The following is a 27,309-nucleotide window of genomic DNA, read 5'->3' on the forward strand; positions in this document are numbered from 1 at the left end:
GTTCAATAGAACAAACTTGTACAAAGTGTCATTGTTTCAAACATCGGTCCTGAAAATCATACACGAAAAACTACATTTTGTGCACTTTTAGTCACTTTTTACGAAATTCAAATCCAATGCTCAGAGAGTAAATTATGGCGATTTTACCTAGGTCACCTGTTTGAGATGGAATTTTGAGCCTGCCAAAACTCTAACTTCCTCGGATCATATCTCAGAAAATATGACAAACCAAGATTTGAAATTCATACACGATGCTCACCAATATTTCAGCTCCACATGGTTGCAATTTCAGATTCAGAAGCCTCACTTAGAGGGAAAATGCCAAGATGTCATGTTTGAAGAAGTGAAACCCTAGAATCCAAAGCTCTGATACCAAATGTTATGCAACCAGCTCACAAAAAAAATAGATCAATAGCTTAAAAATAATCCTCTTCGAGGGGGAAACCTCCTTTACATTACATAAATGAACAATTCTTGGATGATACAAATGACAAGACCTCCTTGGTATATATAGGAGTCTAAGAGGTCATAATATAATTAAAGCCTACATAACAATAATAATGTATGGGCCAAATAATAACAATAGTGTGCTTCTATGGGGCACAACAATAACAAGATGGGGGCTAGACGGCACAACAATAACAACACTAACAATAACCATAAGGGGGCTACACTAGTATTATAGGGACCTAATACAAAAATAAACTTCCTATTGAGGCACGAATGTTATCTCCCTAATGAGCATCTTCATATTCCACATCAAAAAAATTAGCAACGGCTTCAAAGGGATTAACAAGAGTAAGATCATTAACTCATGGAAGGCCTTGAAAACAAATTTGTAAGCCTTCCCAAACACGTTGTTTTTAGAGTTGTGCTAAAAGTAGCTAAATCTTCACAAGGCAATGAGGAAACCTTTAAAACACAAATAACTTCCTCCCTAAAGAGAGTTTCAATTCCAACACTTTTTGACTAGAAAATCCTTAATAAAAACCAACTTAATTAACATAAGGACTTTTGCCCCTCATTTCAGCCTAGGTACTTATAGCCATATTTCATTTTGGGCATCACCATTGTAAGCTCGTAGAAAGTAATTCAAAGCCTTATAGGCCACGTAATCTTATGTAATGTGGTATCCTAGCCTTGTTGTGGTCAACAATGCCTGGTCCACTTAAACTCCACTCTTAGGTCCTTTCATCCTAAATAGGATTGGGAGACTTAGGATGATCGACCTAAACACATGGTTTAGAGGATTGGTGATCAAAATATGTAGGGTCAGTCCAACCCATGACTTGAGCGCACCTATGGTCTATCGACGTAGTCATGTGTCATAGAGTCTCTGTGCATTCTCTGGCTTTGGTATATCATTCATTTTTTAACTCTCAACATGGAAAACTCACAATTCACAACGTTTCATGCTTCCAAAGGTAGTTCATGGATCCTAATGCATGGGATCTCAAGGGTCAAGAGTTAACTAGGCTCAACATGCCTGGGTAAATGTTTACTTATCATGTCATGTGGAATAGCCATCTAGAAGAAAATTTAGACAAAACCCATGTGCCCAACTCAAATTGCTTAAAACATTAAAAATCTAACATTTGGCTCATTAAAATGAGAGGTCAACCCACGTGTGAGGTCTTTGGGGTCATTTGGGTTAAGTAAATGATGAAAAGGATCAATTACTCAATAAAAGTCAAGTCTCCTAAGAAAAAAGATGTAAAGCATCCCAAGTTAAAGCTAATGGACAAAGTATACCATCTTTTTCTAGTCATAAGTGGTCATAAAGTGCACCCCAAGCAAACGTTGTGCAAGGAAAGCATGTCGTTGGGCCTCCTAATGAATCTAAAAATTATTTCAATTCACTTCAATCCAGTTTCAAGTGGAACATTACATCTCTAAGGTAAATCATTCTCCTTCTATATTTGATGTCACTTTATTTATTAGGAGTTTTAAGACCCATTTTTGAACTTGGAAAGTCATTCCCATGCTTCATGGAGGTGCCCCAACTTGTGGTATAGGCATGGGGCCTTTATTCGAAGTATACTTTGAAGGTTAATCAACATTTGTGGATGTTTTATTGTAGTTGTTTTTTAGGATGTCATCCCCTTTAATATTAGGGTTTCAAATAATGTAAAGTGAATTAGTATAACGAATTTGTCTCAAAATTGCAGATGACCATTCAAATCATTAGTTTAAAGGGACGATTTCAAACAGGGCATTAAAATGAAAATTATAAAAGGTTAATCCCTCGTCTCATTCTCATGTTGTGAAAATGTGATATCATAATTGTCATAATAAGAACATCATTTGGTACAAACTTGTCTTGTGAGTTGGTTTTTCTATTCTCTTTGTCATTGTCAGATATTGTGTTTTCATTAAAAGAAAATTGTAAATTTTCTCCAAAATATACAGTGTTAATATATCAATCAAATGAAGGGCCACATAATCATGTGAAAGAAGAGGGCAAAGACATTAGGCTTCACATTCTCTTTGTTGGATTAGGGTTATCAAAACTTGATTGTTGGACTTGGCCCTTACTAAGAGATATCTTATAAATTCTGTGGTTAATCCATTGGCCAATGGTTGAGTTTTTCATTTGTATATCATCCTAGACAAGAGTGAGGACAACTGGCCCTAGACTCCAACTCGCTTTCTTGTCCACAAATACAAGGCCAAGTTAGAGAGGGTTGTGATAACAATCTGGGACTGAAAGAGGTAATTAGGACAGCAACAATAAGCCTTACCTCACGACCACTTTATTCAAAAGTCCAAAAAACTTTTCCGAAAATTCTGTTTATTTAAATTTTTAAAATACAAAAATACTTCACTAACTCTAGCTTAATTTCAGATTTTTCAGCTGGTTTCATCCCTTGGATTGCACTTCAATCTCTTATAATTGACCCAAAAAAGGTATAGTCTATTTGTCTTGTGTAGAAAGATTGATTTAACGCAATTCAAAGCACTATATAAAAGTTTTACAAGTGTGCAAATTAAATCTACAGTGGCAGATTTACATGGTAAGTGAAACCTCTCAAAAGGATTTTGAATCCAAGGTATATATTTTCAAACCATTCTATTTTTTCACTTCCAAACATTAATTGAACATTTTTAGAGAATAAAATAATTAAATTTCCAGCTTGTTCAAAATTAAATCTATGCATAATATAAAATTTTAGTCTACTCACCAAATAATCAACAAGTAAATTGTCATATCTTCCAATTTACTCATGCATTTCAAGTGTTGGGTTGTTCATATTATTGTTTATTCATTGTGGGTGGCCCCAAAAGTGGGTTTAGTTTGATGGTTTATGCATTTATATGCAGTTTTGCAGGTCTGAAGTTGTAGAAGATCAAACTAATTATTCATTTTGCAGTCACATATCAACGTCTACAACTACATTTCACCTCAAGCTTGGTAACGGCTCTCTTTCACATGTTGGTCTACATTTTTTGTAGTAGATTTTCATTTTCAAATTGACAAGCAATATAAGATTAACTCCTAAGCTCTATCACCCAAGAGGTATTAAAAGGCACTAGTCTAGCAACCTATGGTGCAGGGTATTTTAGTGTAGATAAGTCTCCCTTGGCTTTGTACATCTTTGCCTGAAGTGTGGGGACTCATGCTAAGGTGATGGGCACTTGTCAAATGTCGTGCCACCTTAGTGTTTTGTAAGGACCTTAGCAACACCTATTAATTTGGGCAGTAAAGGCCCTATGATTGAACTCACTTAACCAATTCCCTGCTTTCACAGGCAAACTTACGACGAAAACAAGAACACTAAAATAGGTGATTGGCAACAAACCACACCATTTTCAACAGCCAAATGATTCATCCTCGAGATAATATTCCAAAAAGCAATGATGCCTATAACGCAAAGCAAATGTTCCTAGGATGCCTTGTAACTTTAACCAAAAAAAAAAACTTTGTATTTGGAGAAAGGATTGCATAATGACAAAAAATTGTAGAATCTTTGTTTTACCTAGAGAAAGATGAAATGCATTTGAAAGGGGAAGAGAATCTAAAACCAACCAAATGAGAAGTCCATATTGACATAATTTTCATAAATGCTTGTCTCCCTCCAAAAAGACATCTTCAATCTTGCCACTACATCAAGTTTATGTGCCAGTGTTTCATAGAATCTATCCACAACCATCACCCATCATGTTCTTGGTGGGATACTGATCAAGCTCAACCCTCCAAAGAATTAAAAAAAAGACATGCTCACAATTATAAACCTTTCAAGCAAAAAAAAAACAAAACTGAAAACCTATGTATTTGGAGAGAGAATTGCATAACGAATAAAATCGTAGAATCTTTGTTTTACCTGAAGGAAGATGAAATGCACTTGAAAGGGGAAGAGAATCTAAAACCAACCAAATGAGAAATCCATATTGACATAATTTTCATAAATGCTTGTCTCCCTCCAAAATGAGAATCTATCCACAACCATCACCCATCATGTTCTCGGTGGGATACTGATCAAGCTCAACCCTCCAAAGAATAAATAAAATAATAAAAAAAAGCTCACAATTATAAACCTTTCAAGACTTCCTAACCCTTCTCATAGAATTTCATCACTAGTTTTAACCATATAAAAGCCCTCGACTACAAATTATAATAATTTACCCAATATTTTGCCCAAAATTTCCTTCCACCCCCATATATAGACGGTGGGGGTGGCAGGAAATGTTGGGTAAAACATATCTATCGTAGATATGTTTTGCCCAATATTTCCCATCACCCCCACTCCCACCTTCATACACATCTAAGATTGACAAGCAACCAGACATTCCAAATGAAATGAACGTTATCAGCGACATAAATGTTGTCCAAATGCATTAATGGTATATCTGCATAGACGCTAGATCTGTCAATGAGAATAGCCAAATACAAAAATAAGAGACAATACCTTCATTCACTTCCACATGGCCAACTAAAAATTATGTTACAAGCAAAGCCAAAATCAAATGAAATGAACGTTATCTTCTGATAGGAAAAAACTTTTACGGCTCAGTATTTTTCGCAATGCACTAACAAGATAAGACTGTAAAGAAGGGGCACTAAAACATTGTAAAGAAGCAAATGAAAAAATTGCAATATTTAGGTATAATGATAGCCGATAAAACCAACAAACCCAAGCAAGTAATCAGGCATCTCACTTATCAACATCCAATAATGGTGACATATAATGCCCACACTTATTGGTTCACGTGTATTCATGGTAATATCAATTCAAATTCAACAGTGAATGTCAATGGAAGTCGTAACAGCCATACAATGCTGTGTATACAAGCCACCAACTGAAAATTGGAAAAAGAAAATCTGTGTTTTCCATGCCTAATAACCCAATGGATTCAACAAACAAGAATACACGGCCATCATCCATCTGCTAGAACAAAAAAATTAACACACCACCCTTCATAAATTTAACATATAAGATTTGTTGTGCATTACATAGGCAACAATAATACGCCTTTAGTGAGCATGAAACATTTACTAGTGGCAGCAGAGGCAGCTGCCACACTTGTAATAACAAACTTATGTCTTAGCCAAAAATCCTTGACTTACCCACCCAACCAAAACAATTAAAATTCCAGCACCTTCTTTTGTATTATTTAACCAACTTATACATGTATTTGTATCCGTTTATCTATTCTTCTCAATAAGCCTGGAGACACGATCACAGAGGTTCTTTATCCTTGGATATCCTGTCTGTAGTACCCGTATTTCTTTATCTACTTCCTCAACCACCAATATACTTTTGGGTTGTCTTGTATCTTGTAGAATTTTCACTTCTAGTGGCAAGGCATCAGAAGGGTACACCCCACTGGACACAGGCATCCATTCCATGTTAGTTGATATGAGCATAAATTAAAACATATGAAGCCAATCCTCAATAGAAAGACAAATGACTCACCGCAAAAGATTGCTCATATCAAGCACAAGACTTGCTTCCAGTCCTGTCCTGTCATTAATGAATTTCAGTTGTAACTGTAGTCCACAACCTGCAAATTCAAATGCCAAACATCAAATAGTATAAAATGTTTGAAAACAGGGAATATATCGCTGCAAGATGGCGATTATGTAAACAAATAACAAACTTACCATTGATACAATCAAAATGAGTAAATGAGAGATTCAGCAATCTTGACCGACATGATTGTACCTCTTCAAGCACATCAATTAATGTGCCATGAAGAAAGCTTGTTTCCTGCACATAGGTAGTATAAATGGTTGTAGACATCAAAACAAACGTCATGCTTGGTTGTAAACATATATCAGCAAGTACACTGTTCCATATTTACATTAAATAAGATAAAAATAATCAAATAAGTGCTTCCAAAAATGCTACATCATTTCAATCAACTATATTCTGAAATAAGTGGTTACTAAATTCTGAAATAGGTTTCCATTGCTTGTAATCCTATTGCCGAGGGATAAAGAAGCTCAATACTCCCTCATGTAAGAAGCTTTGTGAAGCTCAGGAAAGTAATTTCACTCCATTCCTCCTTTGAATACACTTCCAGAGCCATTTATAATTTTTACTTTCTAGTCATTTCATGTGTTCCAAATATGATCTTCGGGTTGCAATGAAATCAGTAATTACAGCACACAACACAACATGCCTCATGTTGGAAATTTTGGTAGCCATGGTCGGTATTATCATCAAAAGAAAAAGGAAAACTAAATTTGAATTTGATGAATCAAGTGTCAAGTCGGCCTCCTCCTTTATCATAATGCAGAAATGCAGTGAAAATCGGAAATGCAGAAATATTTTCTTATATTGATAATTACTTGTGATATTATTATGTTCTTATTAACCTCTTTATATTCTTCCTTTACCTTCTTCTCATCAATCAATTATCAAAACAAAAACATAAAGATCATGGACACCAAATGTAGGCACTCAGTCAAGGCTAAAACCCCTATATCGGGGAAAACCCAGTCAAAGAACTCTTCCTTCAGTTGATTCAAAATGAGATAGACTAAGACATTAGACCTTCCCCCTCCACCAAGTCAGCCTTCCAAGATGATTTAGCAGTCTCTTCTTATCCAACAGCTTCAACCTAGCAACAACCCAGAATTTCGACTTCCCAGCTACAAAATTTCAGCCTAGCTTTAGCACTAGAGTTTTCAGCGCTTCCAACAACTTGACAGCTTCACAGGTGTGAGAGAGAGAGAATTTCGACTTCGTGTGCTTGATATAGACCTCCTTCTCCTTCGCTGGCCCTTTCCGCTTTATTCCTTGAATTTCGCACTTTATACTTCCCCAGCAACTGTAAATCAAACTTGGTGAGTGAGTGCTCCAAATGAGGTCAGGTTGTTGCCTTTATATAGGAGTTTATGCCCCTCAATTAGGCGGACTTGTCCAGTTTGAGGCCGACTTGGTGGAGGAGGCCTAAATGACCTATTTTACATTAAAATAAATTTCTTTCTTGACGAATAAATCCCAAGAAGGGTCTTTTACAATATGACATGAACAATCACACTTGACATAACCTTAGAAGCCTTCAATGGAGGCTTTGACCTAAAAACATTTGACCCTAGCAAGAAACCCATGCTTTGATAAGTCAATTTCTTTAATAATAAAAATTATTTTTCTTTCTTTTGATAAATACATTACACCATGGCTCATACAATTATGAATATTGATACTTACATTTCTCAACACTCCCTCTTAGTTAGGGAGGTATTCATTACATATATATAGAGGTACATGGGAGATCTCCAAAATGAACTATGAAGAGTTCTAGCACACTTAGTGTTGCAGACTAGATATCTGACCAAGGTAATCTATCCGATTGGGACTAAGATGGAATCAAGCTTTCAGCCAATCTAGGTACCATCATGCTTACTTGCTAACCATCAACCTAGGGATCTAGGCCTGTATCCAAGGTCGGAGCTCCATGACCAACGCCACCCTCCCTCTTCAGAATCTAGACATCAACACATAGGTCGGCCAGATGTCCTCCCGAACATATGCCATTAGATGCTTCATCTCTCCCTAATAAACTAAACCAGATATATTCATTTTTCCAATCATGCTTCCAAAGTGTTCACCCTTCTTGTGGAGATATTTACCTGTACAAACATAAACCCCAATCAGTAATAAACTTTCAAATGTAAGTAAACACAAACCGTATGGATCTTCAATCATTTTGATGTTGTTTTCGTCATCAAGTTATCCCTATGCAATTTGTCAAAAGCTTTTCTCATTCTTTTATTTCTTCAATAGCACCAAATACCTTCTCAAGACTATTTTGTAGTGCTTTCATTCTTTGGTTTTATTCTTATTTCAAGGTATTCATTGTCATAATATGCCCTCCCTCTCAACTGGGGAGATATACCCTTTCTTTTATCCATGCTCCCTCTCAATTTGGGGAGATCAACAGCTTCATAACATTGGAGAAACTTCATTCTTTCAAGGCTTCATCTTTCTTATGGCATCAAGGTCATCTTGATCATCATCATTCTTATAGCTTCCTTTCATCATGCTCATTATTATAAACATCTTCAATCACAAACATCTTCAATATCTTGAAGATCATGTACCTGCAAAACTTTCATAGCAAGTACAACCAAATATAGACATACAGAAGCATGAAGTTAACTATATCAAAATCATGTTACTATAATGGAAGCATCAAAACATTCAAACCTTTAGACATCATATCAGCAAAGGTTACATTCTTTTACATACTGGACTTCAATTTCTAGCTAGGGATTTGTCATAAACCCTAGATTCCATTTTTGAGACAAAATGCCTTAGATATCAGTAATACAGTTAAATTACATTCCAATCATAGTACTAGACATCTAAGGCTTCAATATTACTTTTAAAATTCCATGACGGATTCTACTAGGATTTATTGCAAACCATCGATTTTCATCAAAAGCTAAACAATCGAAAAATAGTATCATATCTTAAAAATTCAACCTCTACTAGGGTTTTGCCATACATCCTAAATTTCACAAACTAAAACATGAGCATCAACAATTAAGTTAGCATACTCACATGTATCTAACCATGCACTAGCATCTCACAACAATATCTACTAGGTAAACTCAAGACACAAACATTAATACACAAAGTTAGATATTAACAATTTCTCCAAACTAGGGTTTTGGTCGGACGAATATACACCTAGGGCTTCATTCCTAGGATCTTATTATAGTCATTACATGGGTTTTGCTCATAAACCCTAATTTACCAAACCCTCAATATCTAGGGTTTCAATACATAATTTAGACATTAACAGCAAACCTTAAAGGGCTACGGTTTCTATAATATCAAAACCCTAAACATCAAAAGAATAGGAATCCTGGATTTCATCAACAACCCTATGTACACTAGGGTTTCATAATCAATATTGACATACCCTTAGGGTTTTGTAGTGTACCCTAAAGGTTAGGGTTACACAGGAATGATCAAATAATATCGTGAGGGTAGATTCAATCTAATGATTAATCACCCTAACAGAATCTTTGTGATTCAAAACCCTACACATAACGATGTTAGTAATGTAAAGCAAATTTTAAAAGAAGAATGATTGTACCTCTTATATGAAGACAAATTTATAACAAAGCTTATAGTGTAAGGCATACCTTTGAGTTGTTCCTTAACAAACCTCGTAGGACATAAATTCTTGAAGCGCTTTTCTTTGCAACAATACTTCTTCCTTGCTTCAAATATATCCTTTGACGTCTCCTCCATAACCTTTGTGTATTCTGTAGTCTTTCCTAACCAAGGAAAATATAAAGAAACAGGGTATTAGCATACATTATAAACAAGTCTTGATGTGAGGAGGAAACCAAACACGAAAAGATGAAACAAAGAACACAATACTTCTCTTTTTGGTGAAATGGTGGAGGCTCCCTCTTAACCCAATCCTTTTGAGGGATACCTACAACCTAAATAATTCATAAGTGTTCTCACAAGACATGTTAGACCTACAAACTCTAGAAATCAAAACATAAAGGAAAACAATACAAGACTAAGAAAGATATGTAGGATCGGACTTAGTAGTATAAGTCCTTGACTTTCGATTCCTCAGTCTTATTCTTCTTCGGTGGTGCTTCATCAGCAATATTTGTTTGATCCTTATCTACCTTCTTATTCCTTGGATTCTCAAGACGATGGCTTTTATAATGACCCATCTTATGGCAATTATAGCATTCAATCTTTGATAGGTCAACTTTCTTCTTTAGTCCTTTGAACTTCTTGAAGGTTCCCTTCTTGTGATGAGCTAAATAGGCATTAGAGGTGTTTTCTTCTTCATCTTCCTTCTTGTTTTTTACTAACATTATTCGAGCTTCTTCTTGATTGCATGCATTCCACATTTGCTCAAATGTTGGTGTATCCTTCCAACTATTGATTCATGATGCAAAAGCACTCCAAGATTTCAGTGGTCCTAGAAGAGCAGTAATTACGAGGTCTTTTCCTAGCACAACTTTATCTATTGCTTGGACTTCATCTCTAATTCTAGATATCCTTATAAAATATGATGAAACAGTATCATCATTCGTCATCTTAACAATTCTTAATTCATTCTTGAGGTTTGCTATTTGACCAATGTTCTTGATTGTGATTAATTTGGAGAGAGCCTCATACACCTTTTAAGCGGAATTTGTAACGAACAAGATTCGCATATGCAGCGAAATAATTAAGAATAACTGAAATATGTAAGTATCCATCGTAGGACAATTAGTAATTCTGTATAAGAATTGTTGAATGTATATAAGATATATCAAATGATTACAATGAGGGCCTGCTTATATACTTAGACTTCATTATTTACGGAGGATTTCATAGGAGAGGTTGTACCAACAGGGAGGTCCCACATGCCACGTCACGATCTCAATCGCAATCGGCAGTCCGACAATGAGAACCCTTATGATTTGCTAGACTTCCCCAATACCCGAACGTGATATTACATAAAGGTATATTTTATGGAGCTATCGGGTCCGCGTAGTTTGCACATAACACGGCCAATTCCCCTTCTGCCAATGGGACGGATGCAACATCATATTAAATTGTAGTTAATATACCCGTCGGGTCTGTATGTATATATCGCCATCACAGTTTATAGTGTGTCATCCCTTTAAATCTTGCGATACATACCTTCCGATACAATGGACGCGATATAACATTAGGGCGTGTTATAATAGTGGTCCTCGTTCCGCACCGTCGATTTCTTTTGTATTAGATCTAACGATCAACACTCGGTCCAATCAACACACTCCATTAGAAGCTTGCTACATCGTAGATCTCTTCTCTCCAGATCTAACGGTCCTAATCAACCAAAAACCATCTGTTGATCCTTCGCCATCGATTAACCCGTGCTAGATCCAACAGCCTACATTCATTTCGTGTGAGCCACAATCACGGAGAATACCTGCTCGATAAAGCGGTTTTTCTCTCTCCTCGGCTACTACGTGTCAAACGGTTAATGGTCGGGAGCTCTCCTCTAAATACCACTTACCATTTTGCATCCGCCCGAAAACCACTGCCACTATTACAAACCCACCTTTTGGAATATAACCACGTGCATTAGTCAATCACTTAAATAAAGCGCTTAATCGTTTAACCACAAGATTAACACTTAATCACAAGATAATCATGATTTGTGAATAAAAGCGTTAAGCACTGAGATTTATGTTTTCCAGTGGGAATACAAAGAAATACCCGGTTAACTGTTGAACACAGATATACAAAGTAACGAGACTCCACACTAGGCACGAGTCTTGCACTCTCGGCTCAATTACAGCAATAAATTGACCTCTGTCTCAAACCCCGACTAACACTCAACCTCTCGCTTCTCACTCAAAACCTAATCATCTTAGCTTCCTTGACTTTCCGCTCTTCTCTGGTCTGATATGGCTCCTCTGTTAACTCCTCTGGTACTCTGCAGTTCTTCTTTGGCATATATTACATGTGATACTCCCAATATTTCTCCTCCTCAATCTCCCACTCTTACACTTGCTTGGATTTCCTGTGGTTTTGCTCCTTGGCTTCATATCATCATTCAGTATCCTAGAATATTGCCATATTGACATCTCCTCTGATGGCTTCCCTAATGGCTTTGCTCCTTGGCTTCATATCATCATTTAGTATCCTAGAATATTGTCATATTGACATCAATGACAACCTAGATTAACATGGATTCTGCAAATTTCAGTATTTATTGGAACACAAATCTTTTGCTTTCGTTCTGAATCGTTCAAATATGTAGACTGGCTTATTTGTCTATTCTTGTTATTTGGATGTCGATAAGGGGTTCCTGCAATTTGATCTCGCCCTAATTTGTTTTTGGCGATTTCTTGTTTATTAGGGTTATCTGATTTCTTTCAATTTCAGAAATCACTTGATTATTTGGGAGATCTTCACTTGAAATTTTTGTTGTTTGGACTGGCAACTTCTGAGTATGTCTTCACTTCAACTGATTTATCCTCTTCTTGAGTTTTGATATTCACTGGATCGGAATTTGTTCCTTTATCTTCGACTTGGATTGTTACGACTAGTGACTTCAATACTTCTTCTTGAGTAAGATGTTCTAACTTGCCATTTAGTGACTTTTTGGCACTTTTAAGTTTCTTTATTTGCTAAGAAGGGCTTGGTTATGATTCCTTAGAGGTAAAAGTTCTCCGCTTTTTAGATTGTTGATTTTATTCTTAGTATCCTCCTCATCTTTTAAATTTTTGATTTGTTCTAATAACCTTTGGTTAAGGGTTTTTAAGTGCAAATTTTCTTCTTCCTTCTTCGATAGATTCTCGTTGAATTTCTTCTTAGAACTTTCATTTTCTTGCTTTAATTTTTGCTTCTTAACCTTGGACTTCTTGATCTGTTCAAGTAATTTTTTATTATGGTCCCTTAGGCGCAAAATTTCCTCGTCCTTTTCTTTTGACTTATTGTAAAATATGTCTTTGAGATCTTTATATTTCTTTTCTGAAGCATTGTTTTTTTTGTTCAAGCTTTGCGAATACTTCCTCTAACCTTTTTGTTTGTGCTCGTGTATTACCTTGACGCTCTTCAGTACTAAATAATCCTCCACACGCTGGACAACTTAATTTGCAATTTTTTTGAATATATGTATATCCAATTTCGTTTAGACAAAATGGACATTTAGTCCAAAATAATGATTGTTGTGTGGAACTCATCTTTAGTTTAAATTTCTCTTATAACTTGATAATTTTATCAACACTGTTGAATTTTAGGATCTATTTATTAATTTCAGTTGAACCCTCTTTTTTTTAAAAAGAATTTTAATATTTTCCACTTTAGGGTATAACTTGGGCACTTAAATCCTTTTTACTTACACCCTTTAAATATTTTAATACCAAAAAATATTCCTCCTTTATATATTTTGTTTTAAAATACCCCTTTATGACTTTTAGGAGTATAATAATTTATTCTCGTTTTAACAACAATATTTTTGTTTCCTTAATCATGTTTCCTTAATCGAACTTCAATATAACATTTATAACCTTCTTCATTTTATATAAAGTTTTATTTAACTAATCAACAACCAGGAAGTGCGTTGTATGGCACGTTGAGACACAACTTCTCTTGGGTAGTTTAATGACCTAACCTGTAGTGGATGTGTGGGGCGTTGGTGATCAGCAGGCAACATGTTGATGTGAGGTCAGAGAGAAGATAGTGGAAGTTGTAGTTGGGTAGGACGTAGCGTGGTTGTGCAGCATGGTCGGAGTCGTTGTGCGAGTTAGTAATGACGACAACAGATGGTTGCAGCAGGTACACGGATGTTGTTGGTCCTTAGGCGTCGATGAACAGTGTTGCAGTGACATGGTGACACGGACGACTAGTCCTTCAGCGTCAATGGATGACAGTTGCAGCAACAGTGTGGTGGTATTCAACAGCGGTTAGCAGCGTGGAAGAATTTCTTTTGAATGACTACTAGCAATGGGATATAGCAGGTTGACTAGTTGGCACAGAGCAACAGAGTATGGCTGACAGTGGATGCAACTGACTAGCCTCGATGAAACAATCGCATATGACAGCAACGAAGAGAAAATGGATCTGGTGGTGGCCTAATGAGAGATGGCTATGACAGCGCAATGGTCGCCAGGCGGTTGGTCGAAGAATTTAGTTGCCAGTTGATCGAAGCAGCCTGTTGAACAATTGATCAAAGCGGCCTGTCGAATGGCTACAACCAAAACTCCCTTTTTTCGTTTTCCTTTTTTTGGTTTTTAATATAAATTATATTATATATAACTTTTGTTGGTGTTAGTGGTCCAATGTTGGCAGTGTATATTGTGTCACGACGACCTTGTAATGGCAGAGGTTGGGACTCAAACTCAGCAGAGGCAGTGGTTGGTGGGAGCTTCTGCAGGGATTTACCAGCACTGCGACTGCAAACTGTGGTCCGTCAAGGTGCGGTTAATTGTTGGGTTCTATGTTGCACGAAACTTCAAAGAACTCGACGTTTCAGACCGTACATGTACCCTACACTTCGCCGAAACTCGACCATCATGTAATCATCTATTAGAGTTAATATAGACTTGTTTTTCCTTTTAAATTGACATCTATGGATCTTATTCCTTTTTTTCTTGCAAGATAATGTGTTATTCACTTATTTATTTATATATATATATGTACATATATGACATTTCAGCTGATGTTTCGTCCATCATTTCCATTTTTGCGAGGTGATGTTTCTAAACGTGGTGTTTCGTGAAACTTTGGTTGGGTTCAACTGGATTCAAATTTCAGTGCGACAAGAGTGGCGAGGACTTCACAAGCTACAGGTGTGCCACTACTTTTTCTGGGAGGGGATTGTTTTTTTATTTTTTTGTTTTTTAAATTATTTTTATTTTTCTCCTGTTATAATATTTTTTAACCCTTTTTTTTCAAAAGCCCTTTTTTCTATTTTTATAGCCGAAGGATTTTTCCCTTTTTTCTCTTTCTTTATGGCCAAAGGCCTAAATGACAAAATTAGCAGAATGGAGAAACTCTAAAGATGTGCCACAAATTGCTTCAATTGTGATCAAGCAACAATGTTGACGAATAGTTGATGGCCAAAGGTTGGTGATCAAAGAACATGGCTCTGATACCAAAGTAATGAACAAGGTTCATATACCCAGCGGAATAATTAAGAAGAACTAAAATATGTAAGTATCCATCATAGGACAAGTAGTAATTGTATATAAGAATTGTTGAATCTATATAAGATGTATTAAATGATTACAATGAGGGCCCGCTTATATACCTAGGCAAGTGCCCTTTCATAAATGGTCATGACTCTAAGACATGCTTCTTCATTACTAACTAACTAACTATTAGTTAATTAATTAATTATTTATTTATATTTACATTTATTATTTCTATGAATTATATTCATAACATAATCTATGTTGGATTCATGGCTACAATTTTGGATTCTCTAAACTTCTCCTCTGCTTCATCTGTTGGTTTCTTGATTTTCCCTTGAACAAGATTCAATACTTTGTGCCTTTCGAGGATAAGATCTATCCTCTTTTTCCATGCCCTGTAATTGGAGGCTCCTTTTGTTTTCAGTCTTCAATGAGTTTGTCATATTGATGTCTACTACTCCTTGTGACCTAACCTTGAAACTCCTTATTTTCCTTTCAGTAGATCTTCAGGTTGCCTTTTTCTCCATCTTTCACCTTAGCTTTGAATCCATGTAAGAAAATCAGAAAGGCAGAAAGATTTTCTTATATTGATAATTACTTGTGATGTTATTATGTTCTTAATAACTTCTTTGTGTTCTTCCTTTATCTTCTTATCATGAAACAATTATCAAAAAAAAAATATGAAGATCATGGACACCAGATGTAAGCACTCAGCCAGGAATAAAACCCCTGTATAGGGGAAAACCCAGTCAAAGAACTCTTCCTTCAGTAGATTCAAAATGAGATAGACCAAGACCTTAAACCAACAGACCTTCCTCCTCCACCAAGTTAGCCTTCCAAGATGATTTAGTAGTCTCTTCTTATCCATCAGCTTCAACCTAGCAACAACCTAGAATTTCGACTACCCAGCTACAAAACTCCGTCCCCAGCTACAAAATTTCAGCCTAGCTTTAGTACTGCAGTTTTAAACCCTTCCAACAGCTTCACACGTGTGAGAGAGAGAAGAATTTTGACTTCTTGTGCTTGTAATAGACCTCCTTTGCTAGCCCTTTCCACTTTCTTCCTTGAATTTTACACTTTTTACTACCCCAACAACTGTAGATCGAACTTGGTGAGTGAGTGCATCAAATGAGGTAGAGTTGTTAGCTTTATATAGGAGTTTCTGCCACTCAAATAGGTTGACTTGTCCAGTTTGAGGCTAACTTGGTGGAGGAGGCTTGATTGACCTATTTACATTAAAATAAATTTCTTTCTTGACGAATAAATCCCAAGAAGGGTATTTTACAATATGACATGAACAATGACACTTGGCATAAACCCTAGAAGCCTCCAATGGAGGCTTTGACCTACAAACAATTGACCCAAGCATGAAACCCATGCTTTAATAAGTCAATTTCTTTAATAATAAAATTTATTTTTCTTTCTTTTGATAAACACATTACATCATGACTCCAATACAATTATGAAGACCGACACTAGTTACATTTTTCCACAAGTCAGCCTGGCCCTTAGAGGCACCCATTCGACCCCCCTTTGGAAGCTATATATGAGACCTCTCCTCCTCATTTGGGCAATTGAATCATCTCAATAATCATGTAGCGAAGGAAGGAGTTGAAGGCCGAAAATCATAAGCTCTTGAAAACAAAAAGGAGGTTGAATTCTATAAGCATTCATCTATGGCTAAAGTGAAGGATCTATGGTAAACTTCTTTGTGGTATGCGAGCTTCTTTGTGGCAGTCTTCTTTGTGGCATGTGAACCTCTCTGTGCCACATTCTTCTGTGCTATGTGAGCTTTTCTATGGCTCCTTATCTCTATGGTAAAGCAAAATTTTGTGGCTCCTTATCTATGTGATTGAGGAAGTGGACAAAGTTTTGTTCATATGAGCTTATAAAAGAAATGATTTTGACTAATATGCAATTGATGATTTGAACTCACTCTCGTAAGGAAATATTATTGGGTTTTTCCCTAACTGCTAGCCTAATTTCGAGTGTCTCCTGTCTCTTGTTTTATTTTTTATTGTGATCTTTATTGTGAATTGATGAAATTTTTCATGTATAACTGCTTGATGATTGGAGTGGTTTAAAGAAGTAATGTTGTACCATTGCAAGTAGTTATCAATTTGAAAAATTGTACTATTCAATTTGAAAGTTGAACCAAATGAAACATGGTTGTTAAGGAATTGCGAAGATGACAACTGCAAATATTTCAAAAAAGTGAAAACAAATTCATCCTTCCGTGTTATTTTGGGGGATCTGAATATGAATTTATTTTAATAGATCAAACTACGGGCATTACAAAATTATGCCATCTTATACAAATTTGGAATAACAAAGTCAGATTTTAATATCACGATATTCAGACCATGATTACAACTATCTCAAAATGTATAACCCACTGTTGCATTTTTTAATACAACTCCAAATATTTCTAAAATTTGATCATGTTGATTATCCCTATGAGCATTATGGCCTTTTAGAGAGTGAGAAAATAGAGTTTTATTTTTATAGTAAATTACAGAATTTAGAGAACTATTTCATATCATATGTTGTGGCTAAAACCTGCATATACAGCATGAATGCAGCATGATACAGAGAAATCCCCCCAGAGACAGCCTTGGATTGCTGACAAGACCAATGCCTAGGGTCATCCAGATCAATGTGTCTCAAATGACTTTTGGATAACAAGAGACAACACTTATGTTTCAAACAATGAACATGAAAGAGTGGTTCTTTTTTCCCAAAGATGTAAGCCTTTATACGCCGAAGTAGATTTCATAAATAAAACAAGACAGTGTAGGCCTTGCCCTTCAGAACTTCACAATTTAATCAAATTGTTTTAAAGTGAATGATAACAGATAAAAAGAGGAAGGCAACTCAGAATTATAGAGCTCACAACACCAAGGAATCCATATGCATAGCATGGGCCTGGAACCACAAAGCTGGGAGTGTTAAACAGACAATAGAAGAAAGATAACTTCACATTATACAACGCTGCAAACGTAATTTCGAAACCTCACACAGGCATGTGTATTTAAAGCAATACAAATGAATCTGCAAGAGAATTTAAAGACATTGCAGTGCTTATTGATGCATGAACAGGAGGACTGAGGAACAAACAAATCAGTAACTTTACCGGACAAACAAGCTACAAAGTTCAAAAGGAGGAATCACCACCAGTCTGTGTTATTCTGAAGATCTATAAGCTATCACAGGAGTTACAGAATCGGCCCTTTTCTTTACGAATTTTCGAACCCTTTTGCAATATCCAGACCCTCTATTTATAAGAAAAGGAGGATCAAGGCATTAATGGTTATTACAGGAGCATTCATGGGTCGAGAGTTTTTGTTGTCAGATCAGATTTCCTTCTCAGCCGAGGAAGGGTGTCCTCTCAAGTTGTGTTGCCTCTTCGAATTCTTAAACATGGTTTGAAAATCTTGGCGTAAATGAGCAGAGAGAAGGATCCCAGTGAGGAGGAGGAGGTGTCCCTTGCTGCTTCTGTGGAGGCCTTGGGTGGAGCCACATTCCTGTTGTTGAGGCGGTTTACTGCTGCATCGGTCGGCTTCTGTTAATGCCCCTTTGACTGCTTTCGACGCCGACTTATGGAGGTGTGTTGTAGGTCGAGTCCTTTTCTGTGTAACAGAGTGGAGCACCATGTTGCTCAGTCGACTGACTGTCTCTTCTACTTTGAATGCCCATGGCACCGACTTATGGAGGCATGCTGTAGGCCGAGTCCTTTTCTGAGTTTGCCCCATACCTTCATTAAACTTCCCAGCTGTCGAACCTTCAATCTGTCAAAGCTCTGTTCAGTGTTGGTCAGCACATTATGGCACGGGATTAATTCATTTAAAACAGGCGAATCGGCGAGGATTTCTTATTTAAGTCTTAGGCCCCCTTTGATAGCCCTTTTTATGGATCTCTGCATAGGACCACAGACGAAGACCAAGGGCTCATCTATAAAGCGCTTAAAGTCTCAAATAAACACGTAAGGGGTTTTTCTTTATATCAAATAAATCCTCTTATCGGTCGATTTCCCGAACCTGAAGTTTGTATAGATCATTGTTTATAACTTATCGCATCCGGGCCCTCCTATCGCATCACAACATCGTCAATAATCCTTTAGTGGGAGCTCCTCGGAACGTCGATATGCGGGATTGCGATATCGCTGATCATCTGGATGCGGGGCTCTTATTAGGCAAGTTGTGATCCTTTATTGCGTCCGAGGAAAATCTCGCAAATCGCAATCAGCCCTAACATCTTGTCAACAAGCCTTAAACCGAAGCCCTTTGTTTCGCTGGTGGTCGGGCTTGCGATATCACTAGTGGAGCGCCACGTGAAGCTGAGAGAAGGAGCAACACAGGCCTTCTTTTGCAAGACTTTTCTTTGTATTTTGAAAATCGGCCTCCCCTAGCAAGTTTGATCTATATCTAACAATCAGCCTTCGCCTCCGCCGATAATTCTTATGGGAGGACCCCCTTAGACTTCGCGGATGCGATATGGGCGTGTGCTACGATCCGTCGACACCGATGTCTATGTCTTCATGCGACGCGATAATTCCTTCGGGGCCGATTGCGATTTTTTTTGAACACTTAGCCACTTCTAATCGTCTCATGCTTTCGGGGCTTTTTCAAAGGGATAGTTCAACTGAGCGTATCTTTTGATCCAGGAACCCTTTTCTGGATTCTCTTTATACCACCAAAAATCTCTTTCCAAGCACTCTACAATGGGGGAGGTCCCATCAAGTTCTAGTGACTTCCATGACTCAGAAAATGGCCTTTTCTTCCTTGATATCCTGCATCTCAGACCACTGACCCTCAGCAAGACATTGAGTGAGTTGTGAATACAACATCACACAAATACTAAATACACAAGGCCTAAAGCAAAAGGGGAATTGGGATTCGACTCAATAGATATATATTGGTTTTTCGAAGATAAAGCAAGCTTTGGGTTGTTGTTGTGTCATTGTTCCAATTGATTTGACTAGAACGACAAAGTTTGTTCTTCAAGTTAAATACTCCAAAATGTCAAGAAATCTAGGGCATTCAAACTTAACAATTTCTCTGCTTGATAATTGCTTGTGATATACTTTTACTTCTTAGCTTATGATATTTTCTTTGTTAGCTTATTAATGTGTTCTCTTCATCAAGACAATTACCAATATGCACAAAAAAAGACAAGTGACACAGTATATAGGCTTCTCAGCAAAGTCCAAAACCTCTCACCTCTTGAGAGGAAAACCCAATCAAAATTCTTCTAGATCGTCAATTAATAAGTACCAAGACCATGACACTGACCCTTGACTATAGTATCCTCAGATGAACCTTGTCACTAACCTTGATGCTCAGCCTCTTCCTTCCTTTGTCCTTCTTCATGGTCTTGAACTGCTCTCCTTGGCTACTTCTAGAGAAACTCAGCCTCTATCCTTCTTACTGCTCCTTCTTGTCTTTACTTCGACCTTCCCAAAAGAATCCTTCCTCATTGCCCCTAAAGAAAGCCTTCTTCGCACCGCCCCAGAAGATACCATTCTTCGCACTGCCCCATAAGAAAGTCTTTTTGTTGGTCCAGAAGAAACCCTAACTTTGCATTCCCCAGAAGAAACTCCTTCATATTGTTTAGAAGAAACCTTATCTTTGATACATCTTTTTCGCACTTCTATTTTGTACTTCTCTTGACCCTCTCTTTGTACTTCTGCTTCTCCAAATTCAAGTCGAGTTGCTTGATCGAATTGTTGTTCTTCAAGTGAGGTCGAGTAGGCTATATATACACTTCTTCTCATGTCCATTAGGCCGACATGACTGTTGGAGGTAGGTCGACTTGTTCTAGAGAGTTCCTTCATCGTTGTAGGCCAACTTGAAGAGGATAGATGACAAGTTCTTGGAGGATACTTTACATAGTCAATATTGACCTTTTACAAAGTGTAACATGACTTCATTACATGACAATGACTCTATCATTTTATGACTAGATGACAAAATAAATCCTAAAGACTCTCAATGGGAGTCTTGACTCAAAAACAAAATCCCTTGCTCATGAAACCCATGAAGCAAGTCAATATAATAAATTTATCTTCTTCTTTACATCAAATTACATAAAATCTTAATTACATGTCATTACGAAGACTGAACCTAGTTACACTTTTCAACACTCCCTCTTAACTATGAAGGTATTCATAATGGTACGTAGACTTTCTCAATCTGAAGAATCTCTCATAAGAAGAATTCGGATTTGTAACTCATTTGTATAGCATCATATCAACCAGCATTGTTATATAGCAAGGCCTTGACTAACATCTCTATCTCTCCACAAGATCAGAGCACAATGCTGGCAAGACCAATGATTTATAGACACACTCATCATTGTCTCTCTCGGAACATACACCACTCGGGTTCTCTCAAGATATCCTCCATAAGGACTATTATTTTCTTGGACTCCCCAGTCCCACAAAGAATATCGGTCCTCCACGACTACTCTTTCATGGGATGCCCTATCTCATCCCCTAAGAGTATCAGATGCCAAATGATTACACAATCCTCCATTCTGTCTTCCCAAGTGAAGACCAGAACGACATGTCTATCTCTCCTTTTCATACTAGGAGGTTATATGCCATTAAAGGAATGTAATCATTCCTATCACAAAGGAATGTACCTAAGCTTCCTGTTTAGGAATTTCCCAAGTTTCTACCGAGTAAGAAACTTCTTTTCAAGCTCCCTCTTAACCAGGGACCTCTCGCAGCTCCTCATGTGGAGATCCTGAAACAACCAATTGTGTGAAGAGCTCCTACCTTCGATGTCATGAATTTCTACTTCGTCAATGAGTCTTCATCTTTGGGAACTTCTATATAGGGCACAGATCATCCATCACTTTTGTCCATGAGTTAGTCATGTCCTCAACTCATCAGAAAGTGATCCATCGGATTTTCCATCTAACTTTGCGTCCTGTTATTCTACTTTCATGCCAAAATTTTCGAAAGGACATTACATCCTTCTATATGGTCTGCTTGGAAGTCATTTACAGATATTCCCTTTAACAGTCCTACATAAGCCCGACTAGATGTTAGTTCAAAAATAATCAATGAACACTTCAAATCAAAATTACCTTTGTGATGATATTTCACCATGAGATATTCCTGTAAGTATCAGCATCCTACATGCATATTGACACTTCTCCCCACTGACGTCCATTGTCAACGATCTCTATCTTTTTCCGACTTGCATCAGAGTCTTCACATCTTTCAAGGAGATCTTCTAGTCAAATACTCTTAGACTTCGGATGTCGAATGCCTTCTTCTTTCGTTGCATATTATTCTGATCTCTTACTTTCTTTTATCACACATTTTTTTTATTCCCAAGAGCTTCCAATCAAACTTCCTTGATTGTAGTCAGCTTCCTCGTGATTCATATGAGAATATATTTTGTTGATTTCATCTAGTGTGACTTATGCTTTTGTTGCAATTCTTCGGAGGAGGAGATCCTTTCTTTTCTTGATCATATTTCCCAAGATGGAGATAGTGATCCATATTATCTGCAATCATATGACATCACTTTCATAATAATCTACGTGAGCATACATACCTCATCTTTCTTTTGGTCATCCAGGCTTCTTGTATCAGCTTCATTCGAAAGGATTTTATCCTTCATATCTGCTTTCTTGTTACGTCATCATATCATCCTACAGTAGAGAGAGAGAGATGTGATGAGATGAGTGAGTCTAAATGAGGAAAATTCCTCTTATATTTATATACAACGTTGGTGGGTGAATAGATGCGACTGTTGGGCTTTTGAGCCTACATGAGTTGTAGGTCGGCTTGATAATAATTCCATAATCAAAATAAATTCATATCTCCATGAATACTTATCGAAATTGGATGATCTTTATATCAATCCTACACCTCTCGTCGAGAGGAATCTAATAAAAATATTATTAGCCATGAATAAGATGACCCACATGAAGTTTTGCCCTGGTTGCCAATTTTAACACTCCCTCTCAACCATGGAGAACTTCATCTGCAATCTTTCTATCGGTCATTACTATTCATCCATCAAATGCACTGCCTTGTACAGCCTGACCCTTGCCCTGCTCTGCTTTATTTTGCCTGTTCTGCTTTGTCTTGTTCTGCCCTGCACTGATCTGTACTGTTTTGTTTTGTTCTGCTCTGCTCTTGCATTGTTCTGTTCTACTCTACTTTTGTCCGAATTATGAAGAAGAAGAAATGATCGAGGATGTATCATACTGACTCAAAGTCAGTCTCAGAGTACGTACCACTGGTCCCAGACCAGTCTCAACCAACCCAAAGCCAGCGTCATAGTGAGTACAACTCCAATGGTCCCAGACCAATATCATCCTCCACTGACTCAAAGTCAGTCTTAGAGTATGTACCACTAATCCCAGACCAGTCTCAACCGACCCAAAGTCAGCGTCATAGTATGGTACAACTCCTACCACTGGTCCCAGACCAGTATCATTGATCCCAGATCAATGGAGGTCATCCTAGCATAGGGAGTACGGTAGTTACAACGATGCGTCCATCGGTACTACTATGGTCCCTAACTTCATTTCCCTGCTCATTGATCAGATGAGAGGTACTTCCCATGAGTCCCAGACTGCATGGGTAGGATGCCTCGACAGGAGAACTAATCAATCCTGTCCTCACAGGAGAACACATCAATCCTGCTACAATTGCCATGGAGAACACATCAATCCAGGCCTCACAGGAGAACACATCAACCCTACTACAATTTCCATGGAGAACACATCAATCCAGGCTGCCATGGAGAACACATCAATCCAGGCCTCACAGGAGAACTAATCATCCTGCTACACAGGAGAGCAAATCATCCTGTTCCACAAGAGAGCGAATCATCTTGTCCCACAAGAGAGCGAATCATCTTGTTCGAGTGTGCACCACCAGGGGAGGGTAAGTCACCCTGTGGTCATATGTTGCTCCAGTAGGAACCGCAAGCCCTCAGAGCTCCCAGAGCTCAATGTATGCAACATGCAGTACCCTTGTACAAGGGTTTCTTGCCGACTCCAAGTCGTTTGGGAAAATCACAGATTAGATCTTTCCTCGAGGCTTTGACAAGGTGTATCAACCTGTACATCATCTTAATGTGATGAAGCTTCCTTGCTCATCGACTTACCATATCCCAGATGATGTCTATCTGCTAGAGCAATTGACAAATATGGGATTCCTCAATAATCGAATCCCACCTCTGGTTGTTACAAAGGATCACAGTGGTATCCAATGTGAATCCAAACAACTCACTGAAGAGCTTTCGCAACCAAACTGCCTCACAAGAAGCCATGCTAGCAGCAATATACTCTGCTTCGACGGTGCTCAAAGCCACCGACTTTTGTTTCCTGCTCATCCAAGATATCGACGCAGATCCCAAGGAGAAACAACACCCGGATGTGCTCTTACGGTCCTCCACATTGCCTACCCAGTCAGCTTCTGTGTATCAAAATAGTCTCACATCTCTGGCAATGTATCTTAACCCATAAGTGATAGTGCCACGAAGATATCTCAGCAGATTCTTGGCACCAATCCAGTGTATGTGGTGGGGTTCAACCATATGCTAGCTCAACGTGTTGACTGCAAAGCATATATCTTGGACGGGAGTTCACTAAGAACATTAATGCTCCGACGAGTTGCCGATACTCGGTAGCATTTCGTAAAACAGGTCCAGCAGCACTACCGCTTAACTTCTTGAAGTCAAGCTCCATCGGAGTAGTTACAGGGTTGCAGTCCACCATTCCGAATCTTTCCAATATCTTCACCACATATTTTCCTTGAGATAGGAAAATTTCTCCTGGCTTTTGCCACACTTCAAGTCCTAGGAAGTAGTGCATCAGTCCTAGGTCTCTCATTTCAAATTCAGAGGCCAGCTCCCTCTTACATTTGTGAATGAGAGGCTCTGCACCTGTTAGAAAGAGGTCATCCACATACAACACCAGTATGAGAGGCTTATCATCTTCAACCTTAAAGTAAAGGTTAGGATCGGCTTCACTCCTAGTGAATCCCAGCTTCATCAAGTAGCTATCGATCCTCTCATACCATGCTCGGGGTGCTTGCTTCAGCCCATAGAGAGCTTTCTTCAACCTGCATACATGAGATTTTCGATCATAAATCTCAAATCCTTCGGGTTGCTCCACGTAGACCTCTTCTTTGATCGAGCCATGCAAGAACGCAGTCTTGACATCCATCTGATGTAGGTTCCATCCTTGTGAAGCGGCACGGGCTATGATCGAGCGGATGGTCGTATATCTGGCAACAGGTGCAAATATCTCATCATAGTCTATACCTTCCTTTTGGGAGAAACCTCGAGCAACAAAACGAGCCTTATACTTTTCCGTGCTTCCATCTGCTGCATGCTTTATCTTGTAAAGCCATTTGGAAGTAACAACAATCTTGTCCTGGTCATTCTTTATGATAGACTCATATTCTTCGGTCATAGCATCCTTCCATACATTATGCTTGACGGCATCTGAGAATGACGAAGGCTAATTTTGTATTATCGTGCTCATGATGGTCAGGTATCCTTGATACCTATTAGGTTTCTTACTTTCACGAAAGGTTCCTCGGGGTGCAGCATGTCCTTCAGCATCATCAAGTAACCCCTTAAGCCATGAAGGCCTCTTCCTAGAAGAGGAAGGCTCATATGGAGGAGGATCAATCGGATCCATGGGTTCTTCTACATCAGGCATTGATTCATCATCCTTTTCTTTCGGTTCCCTGGTGTCGGCCTCTTGAGAGCTCCTCAAAGTCGGAAGATTGATCACCTTGCTGAGAGCCATATCTTCGTCAAAGGTGACATCATGACTAATTATGACTTCCCTTTGACCGACTACATAGATTCTATAGCCTTTAGTATTTTCACCATAGCCCACGAAAATTCCCTTCTTTCCAGTTGCTCCCAATTTATTTCTTTTCTCTTTCGGCACATGAAAGTATACAGGGTTTCCAAAAATTTTAAAATGAGAAACATCAGGTTTCTTACCGATGAATTTTTTCTTCAGGAGTCTTGGATCCCAAAGCTTGATGAGGGCATCGATTTTGTACATATACGGCAGTGTTTGCAGCTTCAGCACATAGAAACTTAGGAAGACTTTGATCATGTAGCATGGCCCGGACAGCTTCCATAATTGTGCGGTTCTTCCTTTCTGCCACACCATTTTGTTCAGGAGTATATGGTGTAGTAGTCTCCCTCTTGATGCCAGCCTCTTTACAAAAATCATGGAACTCATTAGATTCATATTCAGTCCCATTGTCAGTTCTTAAGATCTTGATCTTCTTTTCGGTTTGATTCTCGATTAGGGCTTTGAAGTGTCTGAACCAAGGGAACACTTCATCCTTCTTTTTCAAGAAGTATATCCAGGTCTTTCGAGAATGGTCATCTGTTAAAGTGAGATAATATGAGCATCCTCCTAAGGAGTTCACAGGCATCATACCTGATATGTCTGAGTGAACTAGTTGTAATATATCGGAGGTCTTGCTTTGACTTGAAGGGAATGGTCCCCTTTTGAGCTTTCCTTCGGCACATCCCGGACATACACCTTCTTTCTCTACTTGGAATTCAGGCATCCCTGTTACCATCTGTCTTACATCGGGTAGAGCTTTGTAATGAAGGTGGGCAAACCTCCGATGCCAAAGTTCGGACTGAAGCGTTGTGTCACAAGACATGACACCTAGCGGACTTCCACCGACTTGATATAAAGAATCAACTCGAAACCCAAGAGTGAAAGCATCTTTAACATTATTTTTCCATATGCGTACCTTACCATCGCTGAAGGTTACCTTATAGCCTTTGTCTTCCATTGCCGAGATGGATACCAGGTTCTTTTTGAGATCAGGTACATATAATACATCTTGTAAGTGAATCGTATTACCTTGATTCAGTTTAAGAGAAACATTGCCTACACCTTTCACTGGGTATTTCATGTCATCTCCAAGGACAATTTCCAGGTTAGTTTCTTTCTCTACCAGATTATAGAGTACTTCTTTGTAACCAGTGAAGTGTCTTGAGGCACCACTATCAATGAGCCAAATTCCCATTGAGTCCGAAGGAGCGGAGGTAGATAGAGCAGCTGCTAGATAATATTTAGCCTGCTTATCGTCAACAGTGTTAGATTCATACCTGGAATTTCTAGCCTTCTTGAATGGTTGCCCTCTTCCTTGATTTCCCGCATTCCTTTTTCCTTTGTTGTTG

General features: G+C 38.0%; 1 protein-coding gene across 1 annotated transcript in view; it reads right to left on the reverse strand.

Annotated features, from left to right (window-relative positions):
• Nucleotides 1-5,379: 5,379 nt before the first annotated feature.
• Nucleotides 5,380-27,309, reverse strand: part of LOC149173511 (uncharacterized) — a 148,575-nt gene continuing 126,645 nt past the window's right edge. The window contains exons 11-13 of the mRNA XM_089426719.1: nt 6,104-6,209; nt 5,916-6,003; nt 5,380-5,825 (exon numbers count right to left, since the gene is read on the reverse strand). Coding sequence (XP_089282845.1) covers nt 5,645-5,825; nt 5,916-6,003; nt 6,104-6,209 — 375 coding nt within the window. The 3' untranslated portion in view covers nt 5,380-5,644. The remainder of the gene's footprint in view (nt 5,826-5,915; nt 6,004-6,103; nt 6,210-27,309) is intronic.

This window comes from Pinus tabuliformis, chromosome 4_2, assembly GCF_031772625.1.
Source record: "Pinus tabuliformis cultivar Carrire ecotype Pingquan chromosome 4_2, CPIR1, whole genome shotgun sequence".
In the NCBI taxonomy this organism is placed as follows: domain Eukaryota; kingdom Viridiplantae; phylum Streptophyta; class Pinopsida; order Pinales; family Pinaceae; genus Pinus; species Pinus tabuliformis.